This window comes from Rattus norvegicus, chromosome 13, assembly GCF_021556685.1.
Source record: "Rattus norvegicus strain SHRSP/BbbUtx chromosome 13, alternate assembly SHRSP_T2T, whole genome shotgun sequence".
NCBI classification, from domain to species: domain Eukaryota; kingdom Metazoa; phylum Chordata; class Mammalia; order Rodentia; family Muridae; genus Rattus; species Rattus norvegicus.
In genome coordinates, this window is record NC_141546.1 from 61109139 (window position 1) to 61133241 (window position 24103).

The following is a 24103-nucleotide window of genomic DNA, read 5'->3' on the forward strand; positions in this document are numbered from 1 at the left end:
GAAAATTTCCTCTGTGCCTATGTATTAGAGGCTCTTCCCCACTATCTCTTCTATTAGTTGCATTGCATCTCGTTTTAGGTGGAGGTCTTTGATCCAATTGGACTTGAGCTTTGTACAAAAATATAAGGATGGATTGATTTTCATTCTTCAACATGCTGACATCCAGTTGAACCAGTACCACTGTCTAAAAATGCTTTCTGTCATTGGGTGGTTTTGGTGGGACAAAGATCAAGTGACCATAGGTATGTGGGTTCGTTTTTGGGTCTTCAATTCTATTCCATTGATCTACCTGCCTGTCTTTGTACCAGTACCATACAGTTTCTATCACTATTGCTCTGTAATACAGTTTGAGGTCAGAGATGGTGATTCCACCATAAGTTCTTTCATTGTTGAGGATAGTTTTTGCTATCCTCGGTTATTTGTGATTCCAAATGAATATGCAAATTGTTCTTTCTAACTCCATGAAAAATTGAGTTGGGATTTTGATGGATATTGCATTGAATCTGTACATTGCTTTTGGCAAAATGGCCATTTTTATATATTAATCCTCTAAATTCATGAGCATGGAAGATCTTCCCATCTTCTGAGATCTTTGATTTCTTTCTTCAGCAACTAGGAGTTCTGGTCATAGAGATCTTTCACTTGCTTGGTTAATGTCATACCAAAGTATTTTGTATTATTTGTGGCTATTGTGAAGGGTGTTATTTCCCTAATTTCTTTCTCAAACTGGTTTTTTCTTTGAGTAGAGGAAGGCTACTGATTTGTTTGAGTTAATTTTATATCCAGCAACTTTGTTGAAGTTATTTATCAGGCTTAGTGGTTCTCGGCTGGAACTTTTGGGGTCACTTAAGTATACTATTATATCATCTGAAAATAGTGTTATTTTGACTTCTTCTTTGCCAATTTGTATCCCTTTAACCTCCTTTTTTTTCTAATTGTTCTGGCTAGGACTTCAAGTACTAATATTTAATTGGAAGGGAGAGAGTTTGCAGCTTTGTCTAGTCCCTGATTTTACTGGGATTGCTTCAAGTTTCTCTCCATTTAATTTGATTTGGCTACTGGTTTGCTGTATTTTACTATATTTACTATATTACTATATTTATGCATGGGCCTTGAATTTCTGATCTTTCCAAGACTTTTATCATGAAATGGTGTTGAATTTTGTCAAATGCTTCCTCAGCATATAATGGAATGGTCATGTCATTTTTTTCCTTGAGTCTGTTTATATAGTGGATTATGTTGATGGATTTCCACATATTGGACCATTCTTTCATTCCTGGGATGAAGCTTACTTGATCATGTTGAATGATTGTTTAGATGTGTTCTTGGGTTAAGTTTGTGAGAATTTTATTGATTTTTTCATCAATATTCATGAGGAAAAATGGTCTGAAGTTCTCTTTCTTTATAGGGTCTTCATGTGGTTTAGTTATACTCATAATTGTGACTTCAAAGAATGAATCTGGTTGTGTTCTTTATGTTTCTATTTTGTGGTAATAATTTGAAGAGTATTGCTATTAGGTCTTCTTCGATGGTCTCATAGAATTCTGCACTAAACCAATCTGGTCCGGAGGCTTTTTTGTTTGTTGTTTGTTTTATTTTGTTTTTTGGTTTGGAGACTTTTAATGACTGCTTGTATTACTTTAGGGGCAATGGGAATGTTTAGATGGTTTATCTGATCCTGGTTTAACTTTGGCACCTGGTGTTTGTGTAGAAAATTGTCCATTTAATCCAGATTTTCCAGTTTTGTTGAGTATATGCTTTTGTAGTACAATCTGATATATTTTGTTAATTTCCTCAGTTTCTATTGTTATTTATCCCTCTTCATTTCTGATTTTGTCAATTTGGATATGTCCTTGTGAGAACCATCCTTCCGGTTTTGTTGATTTTTGTATAGTTCTTTTTGTTTCTTCTTCATTGATTTCAGCTTTGGGTTTGATTAGTTATGGCTGTCTACTCCTCTTGGGTAAATTGGCTTCTATTTGTTCTAGAGCTTTACACATGTGCTGCCAAGCTGTTAGTGTAGGCTCTCTCCAGTTCTTTTGGAGACACTTAGGACTAAGAGTTTTCCTCTTAGCACTGCTTTCATTGTATCCCATAGCAAGTTTTTGCATCTTGTTCCTTCATTTTGATTACATTCTAAAAAGTCTTTATTTCCTTATTTCTTCTTTGACCAAGTTGTCACTAAGTAGAGCATTTTTCAGCTTCCATGTGTATGCGGACTTTCTGTTGGTTTTGTTGTTATTGAAGATCAGCCTTAGTCCATGATGAGCTGATGGAATGCATGAGATTATTTCAATCTCCTTGTATCTATTGAGACCTGTTTTGTGAATTTTTGAGAAGGTACCATTACATGCTGAGAAGAAGGCATATTCTTTTGTTCTGGAATGAAATGTTCTAAAGATGTCTTCTAAATCCTTCTAGTTAGTCTCTTAATTTCAGGGTCTTTATTAGTTTCTTGTTCCATATTCTGTCCATTGATGAGAGTGGTCTGTTGAAGTCTCCTACTATTATTTTGTGTAGTGCAATTTATGCTTTTAGTTTTAGTAAACTTTCTTTTATGAATATGTGTGCCCTTGCCTTTGGAGCATAGATGTTCAGAATTGAGAGTTCATATTGGTAGACTGTTCCTTTGATGGGTATGAAGTGTCATTCTGTAAGTTTTTTTTTTTGTAACTTTTGGTTGAAAGTCAATTTTATTTGATGTTAGAATGGCTACTCCAGCTGGTTTCTTGGGACCATTTGCTTGGAAAAAATTTCCATCCTTTTATTTTGAGGTTGTGTCTATCTTTGTCACTGAGGTATGCTTCCAGTATGCAGCAAAATGCTAGGTCCTTTTTACATAGCCAGTCTGTTGGTCCATGAGTTTTAATTGGGAAATTGAGTTCACTGACATTAAGAGATAGTAATAAATACTATTTTCTGTTATTTTTGTTGGTAGAGGTGGAATTATGTTTGTGTGGCTCTCTTCTGTTGGGTTTCTTGTAAAAAGATTACCTTTTTGCTTTTTCTAGGGTATAGTTCCCCCTCTATATTTTGGAGTTTTTCATTTATTATCTTTTGTAGTGCTAGATTTGTGGAAAGATATTGTGTAAATTTGGTTTTGTCATGGAATATTTTGTTTTCTCTATCTATGGTAATTGAGAATTTTGCTGGATATAGGAACCTGGGCTGGCATTTGTGTTCTCTTAGTATCTGTATGACATCTTTTGGCTTTCATAGTCTCTGGTGAGAAGTCTGGTGTGATTCTGATAGGTCTGCCTTTATATGCTACTTAACCTTTTTCCCTTACTTCTTTTAATATTATTTGTTTGTTTTCTGTATTTGGTGTTTTGATTATTATGTGATGGGAGAAAGTTCTTTTCTGATCCAATCTGTTTGGAGTTTCTGTAGGCTTCTTTCAGATGAAGGGCATCTCTATTTTTAGGTTAGGGAAGTTTTCTATAATTTTGCTGAAGGGATATTTACTGGCCCTTTAAGTTGGGAATCTTCATTCTCTTCTATACCTATTATCCTTAGGTTTGGTCTTCTCATTGTGTCCTGGATTTCCTGGATGTTAGGAGCTATTTGGTTTTTGCATTTTATTCGAATATTTTGTCAATGTTTTCTATGGTATCTTCTGCCCCTGAGATTCTCTTTTCAATCTCTTGTATTCTGTTATTGATACTTGTGTCTACCCCCTGATCTCTTTCCTAAGTTTTCTATCTCCAGGGTTGTCTCCCTCTGTTATTTCTTTATTCTTTATTGCTTCTTTTCCCTTTTTTAGATCCTGCATGGTTTTTGTCCATTTCCTTCACCTATTTGGTTGTGTTTTCCTGTCATTCTTTAAGGGAATTTTGTATTTCCTCTTCAAGTATTTCTACTTGTTTAACTGGGTTCTCCCATATTTCTTTTTTTTTTTTTTTTGGTTCTTTTTTTCGGAGCTGGGGACCGAACCCAGGGCCTTGAGCTTCCTAGGTAAGCGCTCTACCACTGAGCTAAATCCCCAGCCCCCATATTTCTTTAAGGGAGTTATTTATGTCCTTTTTATTATATAAGTTATACCTCTGACAAAGCTGTGAGGGCACAGGGACTAAATCTCCACAGGAAGTGACTGTAAAAACTGAAAGTAGAATTTTAGTGAAGCAAGAACTCAAAGTGCGTAATAATAAACATTGAAAACTTAAAAAAAATGTTGTTTAACAACATCATGAGATGTGATTTTAAATACAAATAATGCTTTTCTGGTGTCTTGGGATATCCAGTGTTTGCCTTGTTGGGAGAACTGTGATCGAATGATGATCTAATGATGACAGAGTAGTTTTTGTTTCTCTTGCTTAGGTTCTTGTACTTTTCTCTCCCCATCTGGTTATCTCTGATGTTAGTTGTTCTTGCTGTCTCTGACTGAAGCTTGTCCCTACTATGGGCCTGTGGACTTGTGAGCCTGCGATCTTTGGAGTGAGATTCCTCCTGGCAGACCATCTCTCCTGAGCAGGTTTTGGGTCCGAGAGTTGTGGGATGGCCCTAGCTCTGGGTGCAAATGGATACAGGAAGGGTCCGGTCCTCATCCACCCTGAGGTTCCTGATCCCCAAGTGCTCCTGGAGTGTCTCTCCTTTTACAGTCAATGGAGAGAAACTGTGTTCCCCTCTGTGGGCTGTGGGCTTAGGAGGGAGACAAATCCTGGCAGACCAGCTCTCTACAGGCAGGTTTTTTGTCAGAGGGCTGTGGAATAGCCACAGCTTTGGGCACATATGGTGACCTGAAGGGTAATATTGTAATGTACATCTTGTAATAACTTTACATTTCTGTCATTGTCATTTTAGCTATCAATTTATGCATTATGAAAAAATCATTTAAAGAGAAGTTGAATATATTGCATACAATGAGTTTTATAAAGAAGAAACTAAAATGATCAGTATTACAATTGTTCATTTTGATGACAAAAAGTAAGCCTTCCAATTCTAATATCCCTTAAATTTGAAGATTTTCTATTGTAACATGAATTGGAAAGATATCTTGGAAGTGGTCAAAATAATCATTTTTATTAAACTTTGCACAATATATTACCTTAGTTTTTCTTTTTCTTTTTTCATTTTTATTGGTTATATTATTTACTTACATTTCAAATGTTATCCCCCCTTTCTCTCCGCAAACCCCCAATCCTCTCCTCTGCCTCTATGAGGGTGCTCCCTCACCTGCATACCCACTTCTACCTTAGTGCCCTAGCATTCCCCTACTCTGGGTTATCAAGCCTCCACTGGACCATGGGATTTCCTTCCCAGTGATGCCAGATAAGGCAATCCTCTGTTACATATTCATGTCCTTGGGAAAATATGTCAGTGGAAGGTATTCAGTTTCAGTTCCATATTGCTGTTGCTGTGAGTTGTGTTTAAGGAAGAACTCTAGTTAAGTGAATCATAACTGTGCCCTCTTCTAGTATATGTCCTGGCATATAAGCTGCAGTCATTGTAATGAGTGGCCCAGTTAACCTACCAAGATAACTTTTTGAATGAAAACACTTAGATTGTACAGTTGTGAATAAAAAATAAATTTGCTTTTCAGGGAGTTTGGCCGTTGGAAGGTAAATAACCTTGCAGTTGAGAGAAGAAATTTCCTTGGCTCTCCTCTGCCTCTTGCCCCTGAATTCTTCCGCAATATAAGGCTTTTGGGACGACGACCTACACTTCAGCAAATCACAGAAAATCTTATCAAGAAATATGGGACTCATTTCTTGCTATCAGCTACTCTGGGAGGTAGGAGACTTTGAAAATATCTGTGCTTGTATTTGCCTGTAAATAAAACTGTATATTTACTGCAGAGAAGCATTTAATCCATATCACTGCTGTAGAAACTCTTCATTATCAAAAATGTTGATGAAGTGATCAGTTAATACCTTCTACAATACACTCACTTTAATGATGAGAGAATTCCTTGCTATCTTCCTAAAAACTGCTTAGAGATCCAATATACATAAAGTTTTGTGTGTGTGTGTGTGTGTGTGTGTGTGTGTGTGTGTGTGGTGTATGTATATATGTATACATAAATTGATATGGTAAATTATGTTTTCAAAATAAACAGTTTCAATGCAGGTGAAGGGCATCACGTCTGGTAACAGAGAAAACTAATGATTTCTTGGAGTATGTGGTAAATTTCTGTAATATTTTAAAACTGCTATTTTAGAAGCCTATACTTGACCTCTGATTTCAGAAATGAGAATAATATAAAAGCAGATTATTAATCTTAAAATTAAGTCATTCACTAATTTTGTATATTAGTAAGATTATGAAACCTACTATTAAGCATAGTTGAACATGAGCTTAGCAATGTAATTAAGATTCAGCAGTATCTTCATTTGGCAGGATATTTGAATGATCCTGAAGGATGTTTAAGGAGATAATAAGTAAGAAATGAACTATGGTATTTTTCATAAAAAGGCTTTTCAATTATTTACCTGTTTTCCACAAGTTAGAATGTACACTGTAGAAATTGGTATTTTGGTTTTATTATGAGACTGGTTGAATAATTTGGATAAACAAGCTAAGAGAAGAGTATGTTCTTCCTTTTTCCCATGAATCACAAAAGGTGACTGTGCTAATGGTGTCTATTCTGTAGAAAACTGTTTCTTCACAGGTCTTAACAATACAGGATAAAGTCTTTTTCTTTGTTGTTATTCTTCTTGGTCTCCCAAACCAGTACGTCAGAAATTCAAGCAGATAGTTATTTCAGAATATATCCTTAAGTCTTCACCTTGTATGTGTGATACTTACAGCAAATCATCACATAGATGAAAGTCTCTAAAATTTATCATAGAAGTCTTCTGTGGTTCATTCTTCATGCAGTATATTTGACAACCTGAGACAATATATGATCCTTGTTTTAGTGGGAGTTACTAAGTTGGCACACACCATAAATAGAATCTTTCTGTGGTTTATAAATCCCAAATTACAGATCAAGAGCTAGATTTCATCTCAAACATCATGTGTGATTCTTCTTAATATATTTTAGCTCCAGTGCCCTTTAATTTATTGCTTAAATGTAAGTATCTTAGATGCCAAGTGAGATACACAGTGTTAGTGTCATCTGAGAACAGTAAACCTCATTATTCTGTATTATCTTATCATCATTTCCCTTGTTCACAGAAACTATACTGATTCAAATTACTTGGTTTACTAGTTAATGTTTTATGACCTCTTTTGTGCTTACTTTTAAAAACAGTTTGTCATTTTTTTCACTCAGTAGTTTTTGCTACAAGGTAGGCTTTTCTTTTTTATTATTATTATTAACTTGAGTATTTCTTATATACATTTCGAGTGTTATTCCCTTTCCCGGTTTCTGGGCAAACATCCCCCTCCCCCCTCCCCCCTCCCCTTCCTTATGGGTGTTCCCCTCCCCACCCTCCCCCCATTGCCGCCCTCCCCCCAACAGTCTAGTTCACTGGGGATTCAGTCTTAGCAGGACCCAGGGTTTCCCCTTCCACTGGTGCTCTTACTAGGATATTCATTGCTACCTATGAGGTCAGAGTCCAGGGTCAGTCCATGTATAGTCTTTAGGTAGTGGCTTAGTCCCTGGAAGCTCTGGTTGCTTGGCATTGTTGTACATATGGGGTCTCGAGCCCCTTCAAGCTCTTCCAGTTCTTTCTCTGATTCCTTCAACGGGGGTCCTTTTCTCAGTTCAGTGGTTTGCTGCTGGCATTCACCTCTGTATTTGCTGTATTCTGGCTGTGTCTCTCAGGAGCGATCTACATCCGGCTCCTGTCAGTCTGCACTTCTTTGCTTCATCCATATTGTCTAATTGGGTGGCTGTATATGTATGGGCCACATGTGGGGCAGGCTCTGAATGGGTGTTCCTTCAGTCTCTGTTTTAATCTTTGCCTCTCTCTTCCCTGCCAAGGGTATTCTTGTTCCCCTTTTAAAGAAGGAGTGAAGCATTCACATTTTGATCATCTGTCTTGAGTTTCATTTGGTCTAGGCATCTAGGGTAATTCAAGAATTTGGGCTAATAGACACTTATCAATGAGTGCATACCATGTATGTCTTTCTGTGATTGGGTTAGCTCACTCAGAATGATATTTTCCAGTTCCAACCATTTGCCTACGAATTTCATAAAGTCATTGTTTTTGATAGCTGAGTAATATTCCATTGTGTAGATGTACCACATTTTCTGTATCCATTCCTCTGTTGAAGGGCATCTGGGTTCTTTCCAGCTTCTGGCTATTATAAATAAGGCTGCGATGAACATAGTGGAGCACGTGTCTTTTTTATATGTTGGGGCATCTTTTGGGTATATGCCCAAGAGATGTATAGCTGAATCCTCAGGCAGTTCAATGTCCAATTTTCTGAGGAACCTCCAGACTGATTTCCAGAATGGTTGTACCAGTCTGCAATCCCACCAACAATGGAGGAGTGTTCCTCTTTCTCCGCATCCTCGCCAGCATCTGTTGTCACCTGAGTTTTTGATCTTAGCCATTCTCACTGGTGTGCGGTGAAATCTCAGGGTTGTTTTGATTTGCATTTCCCTTATGACTAAAGATTTTGAACATTTCTTTAGGTGTTTCTCAGCCATTTGGCATTCCTGAGCTGTGAATTGTTTGTTTAGCTCTGAACCCCATTTTTTAATAGGGTTATTTGTCTCCCTGCGGTCTAACTTCTTGAGTTCTTTGTATATTTTGGATATAAGGCCTCTATCTGTTGTAGGATTGGTAAAGATCTTTTCCCAATCTGTTGGTTGCCGTTTTGTAAGGTAGGCTTTTCTTAAACTATTTGTTCATTAAATAACCAAATAGAATTATACCAGGAGTCCAACATTGCATAGTTTTCTGAAAAATATAAGACTTGATGATTATAGATAGTGGATTTCTAATCATAAGTGAAAGGAAAAAATATAAAATGGGTGAACTTTACAAAGAATCTTAATTAAAGAGAATCGGGATCCTAGGAAAGGGCATGTAAAGCATGGGTTGATTGGGAAAGGATAGAGCTGTCTCATAGTTTCAGGATGTCAGACTATCATGCCAAGTCATGACACTCAAAGTGCAGCATGCAAATGGTGGGCACAAATAACAAGTCATTGAATGTGCATGCAACTCTCCCATTCCCTCCTTCCTAGGTAAGTATTAAACAAACAACAGATAGAGACAATAAATATATTCCAAGTTCCATTTGTCTCCCCTTTAAACTGACAGAAGACATTAACATTTCGAAGAGCAACATCAATTGAACTTTTTCAAATGTTTGGCAAGCCCTGCTTTTGCAGCATATACTTCAATTTCAATATGTGTGACATTTATGTTGCACTATATTTTGTGTGCATATGTATATTTTCATATATGGATATGCATATATGAGTAAAAAGGTAAAATACTACCACAATTATGATTTTGAATAATCTGTGTTTATTATGCTTTGTAATATTAGTAATAATTAATGTAATAATAAAATCTGAAGTATGAAAGTAACATTGTTTCTCTAACTTCTACTTTTAAGAAATTGAATAATTTAAGGCATACATAAGGCTTCCTTACTCCTTTAGCAGCAAAGCAGAGTAGCTAGAATAATTCCTTTGTAAAAAACCGAGTTTACATTTAGGGAAAACAGAAAGACATGTGGCTACTGTAGAAAAACATCGTTAATATGTTTTTCAAATTTTGTTATTTTTACTTAATTATTCCTTTACTTTTATAATATGAATCATCCATTTTGTTTTTTGTCTTGGTTTTTTTATTGTTTTGGTTTTGATAATAATTAAATTAAGAAAGCAATCAAAAGACAATTAATATTTATAGGTTAGAAGAAGCGGCATTTGTAGAATATTATTACTACTTAAACCAATTTAAGAATCAGTGACAGGGCCCCAATGTCTGTGCCAGTGTTGACCTCTATGGAAAAACAAATCTTAATAGTTGTATGGCATCATAAAAAAAAGTGGCAAATTTGTAAAGTCATGTTGACATTTTGAACAACAATAAGACATTGAGCAGGAAGCAATACAGCTTTCTGATTTAAAATGCAGTTCAAGGCTACAGTAATTCCTGATGACTACTTTTTCTCTCACAACTGTATGTGCTTCATTTGTGTGTAAGTCATCTTCACTAATTGCTTAGGCTCCCTGAATTGAAGTCCGGATCCCAACTTCCTGATAATGGAAAAAAAAAACTAGAAATTAAAGGTCATGGACTTTATCTTTTTTTCTTTTTTTTTCTTTATTTTATTTTTTATTAGATATATTTACTAACATTTCAAACGTTATTCCCTTTCCCGGTTTCCTGTCCATAAGCCCCCATTCCCTCCCTTTCTTCTCCCCAATATGGGTATTCCCCATATACATCCCCCTTATTGCCCCCCATATTCCCCTGCACTGGGGTTCCAACATTGGCAGGACCAAGGGTTTCTACTTCCCCTGCTGCACTAACAAGGCTTTTCTCTGCTACATATGCAGTTGGAGCCCTGGGTCAGTCCATGTATAGTCTTTCAGTAGTGGTTTAGTCCCTGGAAGCCCTGGTTGGTTGGCATTGTTGTTTTTATGGGGTTGCAAGCTCCAGCAACTCTTTCAAAGGTGTCCTATTCTCAGTTCAGTGGTTTGCTGCTAGCATTGACCTCTGTATTGGACATGCTCTGGATGTGTCTCTCAGGAGAGATCTATATCTGGTCCCTTTCAGCATGCATTTTTTAGCTTCATGAATCATATCTAGTTTTGGTGGCTGTATATACATGGGCCACATGTGGGTCAGGCTCTGAATGGCCATTCCTTGAGTTGCTGCTCTAACTTTGCTTCCATATCCCCCTCCATGGATATTATTCTCCTCTTTTAGAAGGAGTGGGAGCATCAGCATTTTGGTCATCCTTCTTGAGGTTCCTGTGGTCTGTGGACTGCATCTTGGGTAACTCAAGCTTTTTGGCTAATGTCCACTTATCAGTGAATGCATACCAAGTGTGTTTTTCTGTGATTGTGTAACCTCACTAAGGATATTTTCTAGTTCATTCCATTTGCCTATGAATTTCATGAATTCATTGTTTTTGATAGCTGAGTAGTATTCCATTGTGTAGATGTACCACATTTTTTGAATCCATTCCTCTGTTGAAAGGCATCTGAGTTATTTCCAGCTTCTGGCTATTATAAATAAAGCTGCTATGAACATATTGGAGCATGTTTTTTTTTTTTTGGATGTTGGTGCATCCTTTGGGTTTATGCCCAAGAGAGGTATAGCTGGGTCCTCAGGTAGTGAAATATCCAATTTTCTGAGGAACCTCCAGACTGATTTCCAGAGTGGTTGTACCAGTTTGCAATCCCACCAACAATAGAGGAGTGTTCCTCTTTCTCCACATCCTCACCAGCATCTGCTGTCACCTGAGTTTTTTATCTTAGCCATTCTGACTGGTGTGAGGTGGAAATTCAGGGTTGTTTTGATTTGCATTTTCCTGATGACTAAAGATGTTGAATATATCTTTAGGTGTTTTTTGGCCATTAGATAATCCTCAGCTGAGAGTGTTTTGTTTAGTTCTGTAACCCATTTCTTTATAGGGTTACTGGGCACTTCGGAGTCTAACTTCTTGAGTTCTTTGTATATTTTGGATATTAGCCCTCTAATGTAGGATTGGTAAAGATCTTTTACTAATCTGTTGGTTGTCATTTTGTTCTAATGACAGTGTCTTTTGCTTTACAAAAGCTTTGCAGTTTTATGAGGTCCCATTTGTAGATTCTTGATGTTAAAGCATGAAAGACTGGTGTTTTGTTCAGAAAATTGTGCCCAGTGCCCATGTGTTCGAGACTCTTCCCCACTTTTTGTTCTATTAGTTTGAGTATATCTGGTTTGATGTGGAGGTCCTTGATCCACTTGGACTTAAGCTTTGTACATGGTGGATGATAAGAATGGATCGATTTGCATTCTTCTACATGCTGACCTCCAGTAGAACCACCACCATTTGTTGAAAATGTTATCTTTCTTCCATTGAATGTTCTTAGCTCCTTTGTCAAAGATCAAGTGACTATAGGTGTGTGGGTTCAATTCTGGGTCTTCAATTGTGTTCCACTGATTTATCTTCTTGTCTCCATACCAATACCAAACAGTTTTTATGACTATTGCTCTGTAATACTGCTTGAAGTCAGGGATGGTAATCCCCCCCCAGAAGTTCTTTTATTGTTGAGTACAGTTTTCGCTATCCTGAGGTTTTTGTTATTGCAAATGAATTTGCAGATTGCTCTTTCTATCTCTATAAAGAATTGAGTAGGAATTTTGATAGGGATTGCACTGAATCTGTAGATTGCTTTTGGCAAAATGGCCATCTTTACTACATTAATCCTGCCAATCCATGAGCATGGAAATTCTATCCTTCTTCTGAGATCTTCCTCAATTTTGTTCTTCAGCGACTTGAAGTTCTTGTCATACAGATCTTTCACTTGCTTGGTTAAACTCATACCAAGATATTTTGTGTTATTTGGGACGATTGTGAAGGATGTCACTTCCTTAATTTCTTTCTCAGCCTGTTTATCCTTTGAGTAGAGGAAAGCTACTGATTTGTTTGAGTTAATTTTATACCTGGACACTTTGCTGAAGTTGTTTATCAGGTTAAGTATTTCTCTGTTGGAACTTTTGGGGTCATTTAAGTAAACTATCATATCATCTGCAAATAGTGATATTTTGATTTCTTCCCTTCCAATTTGTATCCCTTTGACCTCCTTTCACTGTCTGTTTGCTTTGGCTAAGACTCGAGCACTATATTGAATAAGTAGAAAGAGAGTGAGGAACCTTTTCTAGTCTCTGATTTTAGTGGGATTGCTTCAAGTTTCTCTCCATTTAGTTTGATGTTAGCTACTGCTTTGCTGTATATGGAACTTGAATTCCTGATCTTTCCAGGACTTTTATCATGAAGGGGTGTTGTATTTTGTCAAATGCTTTCTCAGCATCTAATGAAAAAACCATGTGGTTCTTATCTTTGAATTTGTTTATATAGTGGATTACATTGATGGATTTTCATATGTTAAATCATCCCTGCATCCCTGTGATAAAGCCTAATTGATCATGAGGGATGATCACTTTGATGTGTTCTTGGATTCGGTTTGCAACAATTTTATTGAGTATTTTTGCGTCAATATTCATAAGGGAAATTGGTCTGAAATTCCCTTTCTTTGTTAGGTCTTTGTGTGGTTTTGGTATAAGAGTAATTGTGGCTTCATAGAAGGAATTTGGTACTGCTCCGTCTGTTTCTATTTTGTTTAATAGTTTGGACAGTATGGGTATGAAGTCTTCCATGAAGATCTGATAGAATTCTGCACTGAACCCATCTGGACCTGGGCTCTTTTGGTTGGGAGATTTTAATAACCGCTTCTATTTCTTTAGGAGTTATAGGGTTGTTTAGATGGTTTATTTGTTCCTGATTTAACTTTGGTACCTGGTATCTGTCTAGAAAATTGTGTATCCAGGCAGGTTACTGGGTAGCAGAAAAGTGAGTCTTACCCCTGCTCTCAGCTGTGGTGGTGCTTCGGGAGACTGTCTTCCAGCTACAGGTTGGACAAGAATCAAACATTCCTGCCCCTGGTTGTTCCTGTAGGTCCTTGGACCCGGCGGGCACAGTTGGCACTATGTGATTCCCTCTTGTGTCTAGACTGTGGGCAGAGGGTATTCTCTGACTTTTCAGGAGTTTCAGCACTTCTGATGGCCCAGCTTTCTCCCCCACGGGAGTTTGGTATAGGGAGCTGTTTAGCCAGTTCAGATAGGTCCTGGGCGCAGACCAGAACGGCGGGTACCAGGGGCTGTCTGTTCCTGTATCCCTTTTTCCAGAGACACTGTGCAGTTTCCCCTTGGGCCAGGGATGTGGACCGAGGTGTGCATAGGTGGCAGTCTGTCCTGAGGCCTCAGGTTGTCTGCACTCCTGGGTGGTCCGCTCTCCGACCTTTTCTATTACATTGATATTTTTTCTTAAATGTGCCTGTAGATTCTTCCACAGTTTTCATAGGTTAAAGTTAGTAATTGATCATAAGTGAGTAAAATTATTAAATAGGTTAAACATATACACTATATTTAGATAGTTGACTCTGAAGAACCCCAGGCAAAATTTAAATTGTAGCTGTTGTAATTGAAGTAACCCTGTTTTGTTTCACTTTCTGCCCATTTGTTTCATATGTCTTACCTGATAAAGCACACAACTCTTATATTCTGATTTTTTAAAGAAAGATGAGATTTATAATAAAACTTAAATACTCTCTGTACCTGTCCTCATTTTCTTTCTTGTCCTTTCTAAAATATTCAGAATAATTAAAATATCAACACATCCTAGAAATGTCACCTACCACCCACTCACCCCATCCTCTCCTGCCACCAGTTTCCTTTTTTTTTTTCTCCTGGCCCTCACTCCTGGCCTCTCCCTAAACCAAAGACCAGGGATAAGGGAGGCTCCAGGGACTCTATGGTGGTGATTCATGTTGAGCCTCTTAGCATTGGGGAACACTGAGTCTGAAGTGTCCACCTCATTTAGCCAGGCAGAAACTCCAAATGGAGAGATAAGTACACCAACCTACCCACGAAACCTGTGACCCAAAATTTGTCATGCTTACAGGAAGTACAGAGACAAAGTTGGAACACAAACTGAGAGAAAAGGGCAAGCAATGACTGGCCCAACTTGAGATCAATACCATGGACAAGACTGACACTATTGACAATACTCTGTTATGCTTGCAGACAGGAACCTAGCATCACTGTCCTTTTAGAGGCTCCACCCAGAAGCTGATCAAAACAGAAGCAGAGACCCAGAGATAAACATTAAGTGGAGCTTTGGGGGTCTTGTGGAAGAGTTGGGGGAAGAATTTATGTACCCCAAGAGATAAGAATCTACAAGAAAACCAGCAAAATCAACAACCTGTAATCCTGGGGCCTCCCAGAAACTGAAGCACCAACCAAAGAGTATATATAGGCTGGACCCAGGCCCCTGCAAACGATGAGCAGATGTGAATCTCGGTCTCCATGTGGATTCCCCACAACTAATGTTGGCTCTGTCTTTGACTCTGTTGCCTCTCTGTGGGCCCTGTTCCCCTAACTGTGCTGCAGCAGTGAGAGAGAATGTGCCTAGCTCTGCATTGATTTGATGCGCCAGAGTGAGTTGGTACACAGGAGGTATTCATAGGAGTAAGGAAGGGGGAATGAATGCACAGAAGGAGTGTAAGAGACAGATACTGGGAGAAGAGATGGGGCTGAGATCAGAAAACAAAATGAATGAATGAATCAATCAATCAATGAATAAGTGAAAATTAAATTGAAGAAAGATACTATTCAAGGAGTTAAAATATTTTATAGTGAAATGTAGAAAAAGTGAGCATGACGAATACCCATATATGAGCAAACATTTAAAACCAAAGGTAACTGTACTATAATTAATTTAGAAAAGAAAAGATTATTTTCCCCAGAGTTTCTTAGTCCATCATGCTTTCAACTTAGATATAAAAACTGGATACTATACTTGAAGTTTTTGATAGGATGCTTTATGATCAACAAAGCTGTTGATTGAATTACCTTCCTTTAGAGAAAATCAACTATACAAAACCTGCTTCTATATGCATCACTTTTCCTGCGTGTTTTATTTTTATTGCTTCCATATCGCTCATTAATGCTGTAATGCCACTTGCTGCTATTTTGTACAATAGTATCTAAACCCCACCATTGTTTAAATTTCTAATATAGTTCTTCATTTTAAAGACTCTATCTTGAAAAATATTACAATACTTGGATGTAATGATTTCCAGCTATGGAATAAATATCTTGACTGCTTTGTTATTCATTTAATATAATATATAACAAATTTAGTAATAGGATTGTGTCTATATAATGCATATGGAAAATAAAATAACAAATAAAGGAGAAAAAACGAGAGCTTTAAAATTAAAAGTATTGATTCAGTTAGAGAAGCAGTAATTTGAAATATTATTAAAATTGATTTCTGATTTCAAGTCTGCAAGTACAGTTAAAAATATTTTTATGAAAATATTTATTATTTCATAAAATTTCTATATCATATGTATAGAGTATTTCTAAGTAGATCCGATTGATAATTTCAGAATTACATAATTTACTTGGAAAGTCAGATTAGTATTGGAAATATGCAGTTACTTCTATGTTCCTTACATCTTTCAAGAATTGATAAAAGCAGTAACTGTTGTCTGTTCTTACACCTGACAGCTCCACTCCCTGCTAAACTCACAAGAGCTGTAACATTGACTCTACCCCTCTTTCCACTTCTACCAGAAGCCTTTATTTCATTCTATTGCAATTTTATGAAAGGAGTAAAACAAAGGTTTAGGGAAACTGTGTGTGTGTGTGTGTGGGGGGGGGTTTCTACATGTAAATCTAAGCTTCATTGGAGGTCAGAAGAGTGATCCTTTCCTATACCTGGTAGTATAAGCAGTTTTGAGTTGCCTGACAGAGTCTCTGACAGTCAATGTCAGGTCCTTGGTAAGAGTAAAAAGCCCTATTTATCACTAAGCCATCTACCACAACCCCCTCCAATTACTTTTGTAACAGATGTATTATTACTTGTATAATTCTTATTTATCTTAGGAACAAACAAATGTGTTGCTCTTCATTACTTCAAAACACCTTTTAATAGTTTTTGTTCTGAGTGATGCATAAAATATTTCTAGTACAAACATCTTTTGATACACAGGTTCAATAAAAGCCATAAAACTATTTATCAGATAACACTATATTTTTTGTAAGTTTAAAGACTTATGATATTTATCTGAAAGAAATTCTTGTGAGGATGCATTTTTGTTTACCTTATTTCAAAACCTCATCTTTTTTGCCTTTTGCATTTTTTAGAGTTTAAGTATTTTATTTATTTACATTCCACAAGTCGTCCCCAATCCCGGTGCTCCACTCCCCAAGTTAATCGTCCCATCTCCCATACCACCTCGTTGGCCTCATAGAGGGTAGTCTCCCACTCACCTCCCCACCTCAACACCAAACTCAGCTTCCATTTTCCCTAAGGGAACCAGTTTCCACAGGATTAAATGCAGTCTTCCTATATCCATGTGTCCTGGGGCTCACACCCACCCGTGTATGCTTCTCAGTTGGTGACTTAGACTCTTAGAGCTCTGAGGGGTCTCCATTATTTGACACTGTTGTTGTACCTGTGGAGGTGTAATCCCCCCTCAGCTTCTTTAATCCCTCCCCAAACTCTTCCATAGGGGTTCCTGACTTCAATCTAATGGTAGGCTGTAATATCTGCATTTGTTTCAATCTGCTGCTGATAGAGCAGAGGACAGCCATGTCAGGTTCCTGACTGCAAGAACAATATGACATCAGTAACAGTGTCCAGGTTTGTTGTGTGCACATGGGAAGGATGACAAGTTGGTGCTGTCTCTGGATGGCCTTTGATTCTCTGCTCCATTTTTGTTTCCACCTTTCCTTTAGACTGGAGTAATTCTGGGTCAAAATTTTGGAGATAGGTGGGTGGTCCCCTGCTTCAACTGGAGACCATGTCTATGTATTGGAAGTGGTCTCTTCAGGTTACATCTCCCCACTGTTGGGTATTTGGACCATTGAGTCCTGGTAACCTCTCCCATCCCAGGTCTCTGAGATTATCTAGAGGTTCCACTTCCCCTCACCCTACATTGCTGCATATTTTGATTCATTCTACTGGCCTTCTGGGATTCCCTCCTGTCTTCCCCTGATTCTGCTCCCCTTCCCCCTTGCCTTCCCCTCTCCCACCAAGGTTCTTCCATCCATTTTTCTCCCATGATAATTTTGATCCCTGTCTAAGTGGGTTTGAGTTATCCACATTTGGACATTCTTATTAAACTTCCTGTGGTCTGTGAGTTGCATCATGGGTCTTCTAATCATTATGACTAACTAAGATCCACCTACCAATGAGTACGTGCCATGCATGTCTTTTTTGGGTCTGGGTTTCCTCACTCAGGATGATATTTTCAAGTTCCACCCATTTGCCTGCAAAATTCATGTTGTCTTCCTTTGTAATGGCTGAGTAGTATTCCATTGTGTACATGTACCACATTTTCTGTATCCTTTTTAGTTGAGGGACATCTGGGTTGTTCCAGCTTCTGGCTATTACAAATAAGGCTGCTATGAGCATAGTAGAGCACCTGTCATTGTGGTATGGTGGAACATCTTTTGGGTATTCTCTGTTCTACTGTTGTAAAGCAACACCATGACCAATGCAACTATTATAATGGAAAACATTTAATTAGGCTTGCTTAAAGTTTCAAAGATTTAATCTATTATCATCCTGGTGGATTTAATATACGTATGAAGGCACACATTGGAGCAGCAGCTGAGAGTTACATTTTGATACATAGGCAGAAAGAGACTGTAAATTTATCATGGGATTTTGAAGCTGAACCCCAGTGGCACATATGTCCTCCAATAACACCATACCTACTAATTCTTCTAGTCCTTTCACATAATGTCATCTTTTAATAAAGCATTCAAATATATGCCTATATGGGTCATTGTTATTCAATTTATGACATTCTTATTTTATAAATTCAAAGTTATATTAAAAATAAAAGAAAATAAAGACTAAAAATAAGGGGATTATAATCAGTCGTTTTGTGATAGTATTAGCTAGTGGCTGTGAGAACCATATGATTTCTTTATTTTGGATGTTAAGATGTTGAAGAAGGCTTCTTTTGGACTACCCTGTCTTCAGAGAGAAATGGTACAGAGTAGGTATAAGTATTCTGTGCTTTTAACCCTTTCTCCTGCATGATGACACACAACTGGTTCTCATAGAATCAATGTGTTCTCCCTCTTAATACCACAAGAAATATATCATTTTCATATGCTGCTTACAGACCTCAGCAATTGGCCCATGAGCCATATATGTTTTTTCACCATAAAAATGATTGCATAATAAAATGTAATGTGATGAACTATTCTGATTGATTTAACCCCAGAATTCATGTAAAGGTTGAAGAGTTTTTTATTTGCGTGTTTTGTTTTTTAATTGATAGTATAATTATAAAATTTGTGCCTTCTGCTTACCAATTAAATGCTACTATATACCTTCCATCAATCCTTAATCTGACATGTTTTTCACTCTTTAATACAAACAAGATATGTGCATATAAGTATACTCTTAAATCTAACCTCTTCCATCCATATAGTGTTATTTGTAAGAGTGTTTTCAGGGTTGAACATTTGGTACTGAACAATCAATTGGTGTACTCTTACTTTAGGTATACAAATATTTTTCCTGTGTGTATGCATATGCACCACATATATACCTTATGCTTCTGGAATCCAAATCAGGGTGTTAGATCACCGAGGCTAGAATTAAGGAATTTTGTCAGTTGTCATGTAGATTCTGAGAACTGAATGCAAGTCCTTGGAAGAGCATCAGATGCTCTTAACCAATTACTTGTCCCTCCAGATTCTTCATGCACTTTTTATTCTATTAATTTACTATTCTAATTTCTTCAGAATATTATTTCTACCAATAATAATATATACACACACAAGAATGAAAATTGATCAAAACCATATAAAAAGTGTAAACAGTATAGGAATGTTTTAATTTCTATTTCCTTTTTGGAATTAACAGAGCCTATTTGCATGTCAGGACCGGAAAGAAATAACTAAATGATATAGCTCAGAAGTATACAAGGCTGTCAGCTAATCATAGTGAAATAGAAAAACTGCGGTTTGGTTTTACATTTCTGTGATACAGTGTCCATAAAAGCATCCTTCAATTTGTGCCTTTGTTGTACATAAACCACCATAGAGCATCAGTTGGAGAAGGCAGCTGCATGATTTCCATGTAGAACAATCACATCTCCTATCTGCTGTCATTCATCAGTTTTGTGTTCTAGCTGACTTGGAGTGTTGAAACGCTTTCAAAAACACAGTCTCTGTTTGCACTGTGCTACTAGTTGTCCTTTGAACTCACGTTGTGCTTACAGATAGCAGCAGTTTTATCCATGCATTTTTAATCCATGAATCCTCATTCTTCATGAGGTACAATAAAATTAGGAAAAAGAATAAAGTATTATTTATTATATTAATATTTGCTTTTCAAAAGCTACTGATTATTGTTTAATGTACACAAAGATTTCAGAGAAGATATTAGCTCTCATTTGGAACTGAGGACACTACCATCTTAAGCAACTTTAATAAAAATCTCAAAATCATCAAAGAAACCATGGTAAATGATAACAACATATCCTTCATATATGATAGCAGTACCATGCATGCTGCTCTCATTAGATCACATTCTCTTTATAATTACTTATTTAATGGAAATATATATGTATATATAGTGTCTACAAAGATATTTTATTTTAATGCTTATGGTATGAAGTATCTATTGATGATTTTACATTAGAAGAAAACATTAATCTGTGATTTATCCACACCAGTGTGACAAAAATAAAGAAGATATATAGCTCTCCTTTAAATACAAAAGAAAGATGCTTCTTACTCATTCATCTCAGGCCCCCATTTCTCTATGCTCACCTATGTTTCAGTATACATTATCCTGTATGCCATCATACAGAGTGTATTTTGAGTCATTCTATCTGAGAGAGTGGTTATTGAATCTTTCTATTTTTGCGGGGAGTCTAATGTTGGTAAATATTCTTAAATCAATGAACATTATTGAATAAAAAAGGAAACAAACAACAACATCATTAATAATAACCAAAACCCCAGACCCGGTGAGAGAGAGACCCAACCGCCTGGTCAGGTGGGCACTCCTGAGGCTGCAGAGCGGAAGAGACCACCAACACTGCTCACCCCTGCCCACATCCCTGGCCCAAGAGGAAACTGTATAAGGCCTCTGGGCTCCCGTGGTGGAGGGCCCAGGAGCGGCAGGACACCGGCCTGAGACACCACCGGAACCTGAAAGAAACAGACCGGATAAACAGTTCTCTGCACCCAAATCCCATGGGAGGGAGAGCTAAACCTTCAGAGAGGCAGACAAGCCTGGGAAACCAGAAGAGACTGCTCCCTGTACACACATCTCGGACGCCAGGGGAAAAAGCCAAAGGCCATCTGGAACCCTGGTGCACTGAAGCTCCAGGAAGGGGCGGCACAGGTCTTCCTGGTTGCTGCCGCTGCAGAGAGCCCCTGGGCAGCACCCCACGAGCGAACCTGAGCCTCAGGACCACAGGTAAGACCAAATTTTCTGCTGCAAGAAAGCTGCCTGGTGAGCTTGGGACACACGGAAGCAGAATTTCTCTAGGACCGGGCACGTTCTGTGTTTACCGGAAGTCCCACACCCGCGGATCCCGGCCCGCACCAGCTCTCTGCTCCCAGACCCGGTGAGAGAGAGACCCAACCGCCTGGTCAGGTGGGCACTCCTTAGGCTGCAGAGCGGAAGAGACCACCAACACTGCTCACCCCTGCCCACATCCCTGGCCCACGAGGAAACTGTATAAGGCCTCTGGGCTCCCGTGGTGGAGGGCCCAGGAGCAGCAGGACACCGGCCTGAGACACCACCGGAACCTGAAAGAAACAGACCGGATAAACAGTTCTCTGCACCCAAATCCCGTGGGAGGGAGAGCTAAACCTTCAGAGAGGCAGACAATCCTGGGAAACCAGAAGAGACTGCTCCCTGCACACACATCTCGGACGCCAGAGGAAAAAGCCAAAGACCATCTGGAACCCTGGTGCAGTGAAGCTCCCGGAAGGGGCGGCACAGGTCTTCCTGGTTGCTGCCGCTGCAGAGAGCCCCTGGGCAGCACCCCACGAGCGAACTTGAGCCTCAGGACCACAGGTAAGACCAAATTTTCTGCTGCAAGAAAGCTGCCTGGTGAACTCAAGACACAGGCCCATAGGAACAGCTGAAGACCTGTAGAGAGGAAAAACTACACGCCCGAAAGCAGAACACTCTGTCCCCATAACTGACTGAAAGAGAGGAAAACAGGTCTACAGCACTCCTGACACACAGGCTTATAGGACAGTCTAGCCACTGTCAGAAATAGCAGAACAAAGTAACACTAGAGATAATCTGATGGCGAGAGGCAAGCACAGGAACCCAAGCAACAGAAACCAAGACTACATGCCATCATCGGAGCCCAATTCACCCACCAAAACAAACATGGAATATCCAAACACACCATAAAAGCAAGATCTAGTTTCAAAATCATATTTGATCATGATGCTGGAGGACTCCAAGAAAGACATGAACACACTTAGGGAAACACAGGAAAACATTAATAAACAAGTAGAAGCCTACAGAGAGGAATCGCAAAAATCCCTGAAAGAATTCCAGGAAAACACAATCAAACAGTTGAAGGAATTAAAAATGGAAATAGAAGCAATCAAGAAAGAACACATGGAAACAACCCTGGATATAGAAAACCAAAAGAAGAGACAAGGAGCTGTAGATACAAGCTTCACCAACAGAATACAAGAGATGGAAGAGAGGATCTCAGGAGCAGAAGATTCCATAGAAATCATTGACTCAACTGTCAAAGATAATGTAAAGCAGAAAAAGCTACTGGTCCAAAACATACAGGAAATCCAGGACTCAATGAGAAGATCAAACCGAAGGATAATAGGTATAGAAGAGAGTGAAGACTCCCAGCTCAAAGGACCAGTAAATATCTTCAACAAAATCATAGAAGAAAACTTCCCTAACCTAAAAAAAGAGATACCCATAGACATACAAGAAGCCTACAGAACTCCAAATAGATTGGACCAGAAAAGAAACACCTCCCGTCACATAATTGTCAAAACACCAAACGCACAAAATAAAGAAAGAATATTAAAAGCAGTAAGGGAAAAAGGTCAAGTAACATATAAAGGGAGACCTATCAGAATCACACCAGACTTCTCGCCAGAAAATATGAAGGCCAGAAGATCCTGGACTGATGTCATACAGAACCTAAGAGAACACAAATGCCAGCCCAGGTTACTGTATCCAGCAAAACTCTCAATTAACATTGATGGAGAAACCAAGATATTCCATGACAAAACCAAATTTACACAATATCTTTCTACAAATCCAGCACTACAAAGGATAATAAATGGTAAAGCCCAATATAAGGAGGCAAGCTATACCCTAGAAGAAGCAAGAAACTTATCGTCTTGGCAACAAAACAAAGAGAATGAAAGCACACAAACATAACCTCACATCCAAATATGAATATAAAGGGAAACAATAATCACTATTCCTTAATATCTCTCGATATCAATGGCCTCAACTCCCCAATAAAAAGACATAGATTAACAAACTGGATACGCAACGAGGACCCTGCATTCTGCTGCCTACAGGAAACACACCTCAGAGACAAAGACAGACACTACCTCAGAGTGAAAGGCTGGAAAACAACTTTCCAAGCAAATGGTCAGAAGAAGCAAGCTGGAGTAGCCATTCTAATATCAAATAAAATCAATTTCCAACTAAAAGTCATCAAAAAAGATAAGGAAGGACACTTCATATTCATCAAAGGAAAAATCCACCAAGATGAACTCTCAATCCTAAATATCTATGCCCGAAATACAAGGGCACCTACATACGTAAAAGAAACCTGACTAAAGCTCAAAACACACATTGCACCTCACACAATAATAGTGGGAGATTTCAACACCCCACTCTCATCAATGGACAGATCATGGAAACAGAAATTAAACAGTGATGTCGACAGACTAAGAGAAGTCATGAGCCAAATGGACTTAACGGATATTTATAGAACATTCTATCCTAAAGCAAAAGGATATACCTTCTTCTCAGCTCCTCATGGCACTTTCTCCAAAATTGACCATATAATTGGTCAAAAAACGGGCCTCAACAGGTACAGAAAGATAGAAATAATCCCATGCGTGCTATCGGACCACCATGGCCTAAAACTGGTCTTCAATAACAATAAGGGAAGAATGCCCACATATACGTGGAAATTGAACAATGCTCTACTCAATGATAACCTGGTCAAGGAAGAAATAAAGAAAGAAATTAAAAACTTTTTAGAATTTAATGAAAATGAAGATACAACATACTCAAACTTATGGGACACAATGAAAGCTGTGCTAAGAGGAAAACTCATAGCGCGGAGTGCCTGCAGAAAGAAACAGGAAAGAGCATATGTCAGCAGCTTGACAGCACACATAAAAGCTCTAGAACAAAAAGAAGCAAATACACCCAGGAGGAGTAGAAGGCAGGAAATAATCAAACTCAGAGCTGA

At 38.2% G+C, this 24103-nt stretch overlaps 1 protein-coding gene across 4 annotated transcripts in view; it reads left to right on the plus strand.

Annotated features, from left to right (window-relative positions):
* Positions 1 to 24103, plus strand: part of Brinp3 (BMP/retinoic acid inducible neural specific 3) — a 434736-nt gene that overhangs the window by 196291 nt on the left and 214342 nt on the right. For all 4 annotated transcript variants that reach the window (NM_173121.2, XM_087580092.1, XM_087580095.1 and 1 more), the window contains one exon: positions 5540 to 5730. In NM_173121.2, coding sequence (NP_775144.1) covers positions 5540 to 5730 — 191 coding nt within the window. The remainder of the gene's footprint in view (positions 1 to 5539; positions 5731 to 24103) is intronic.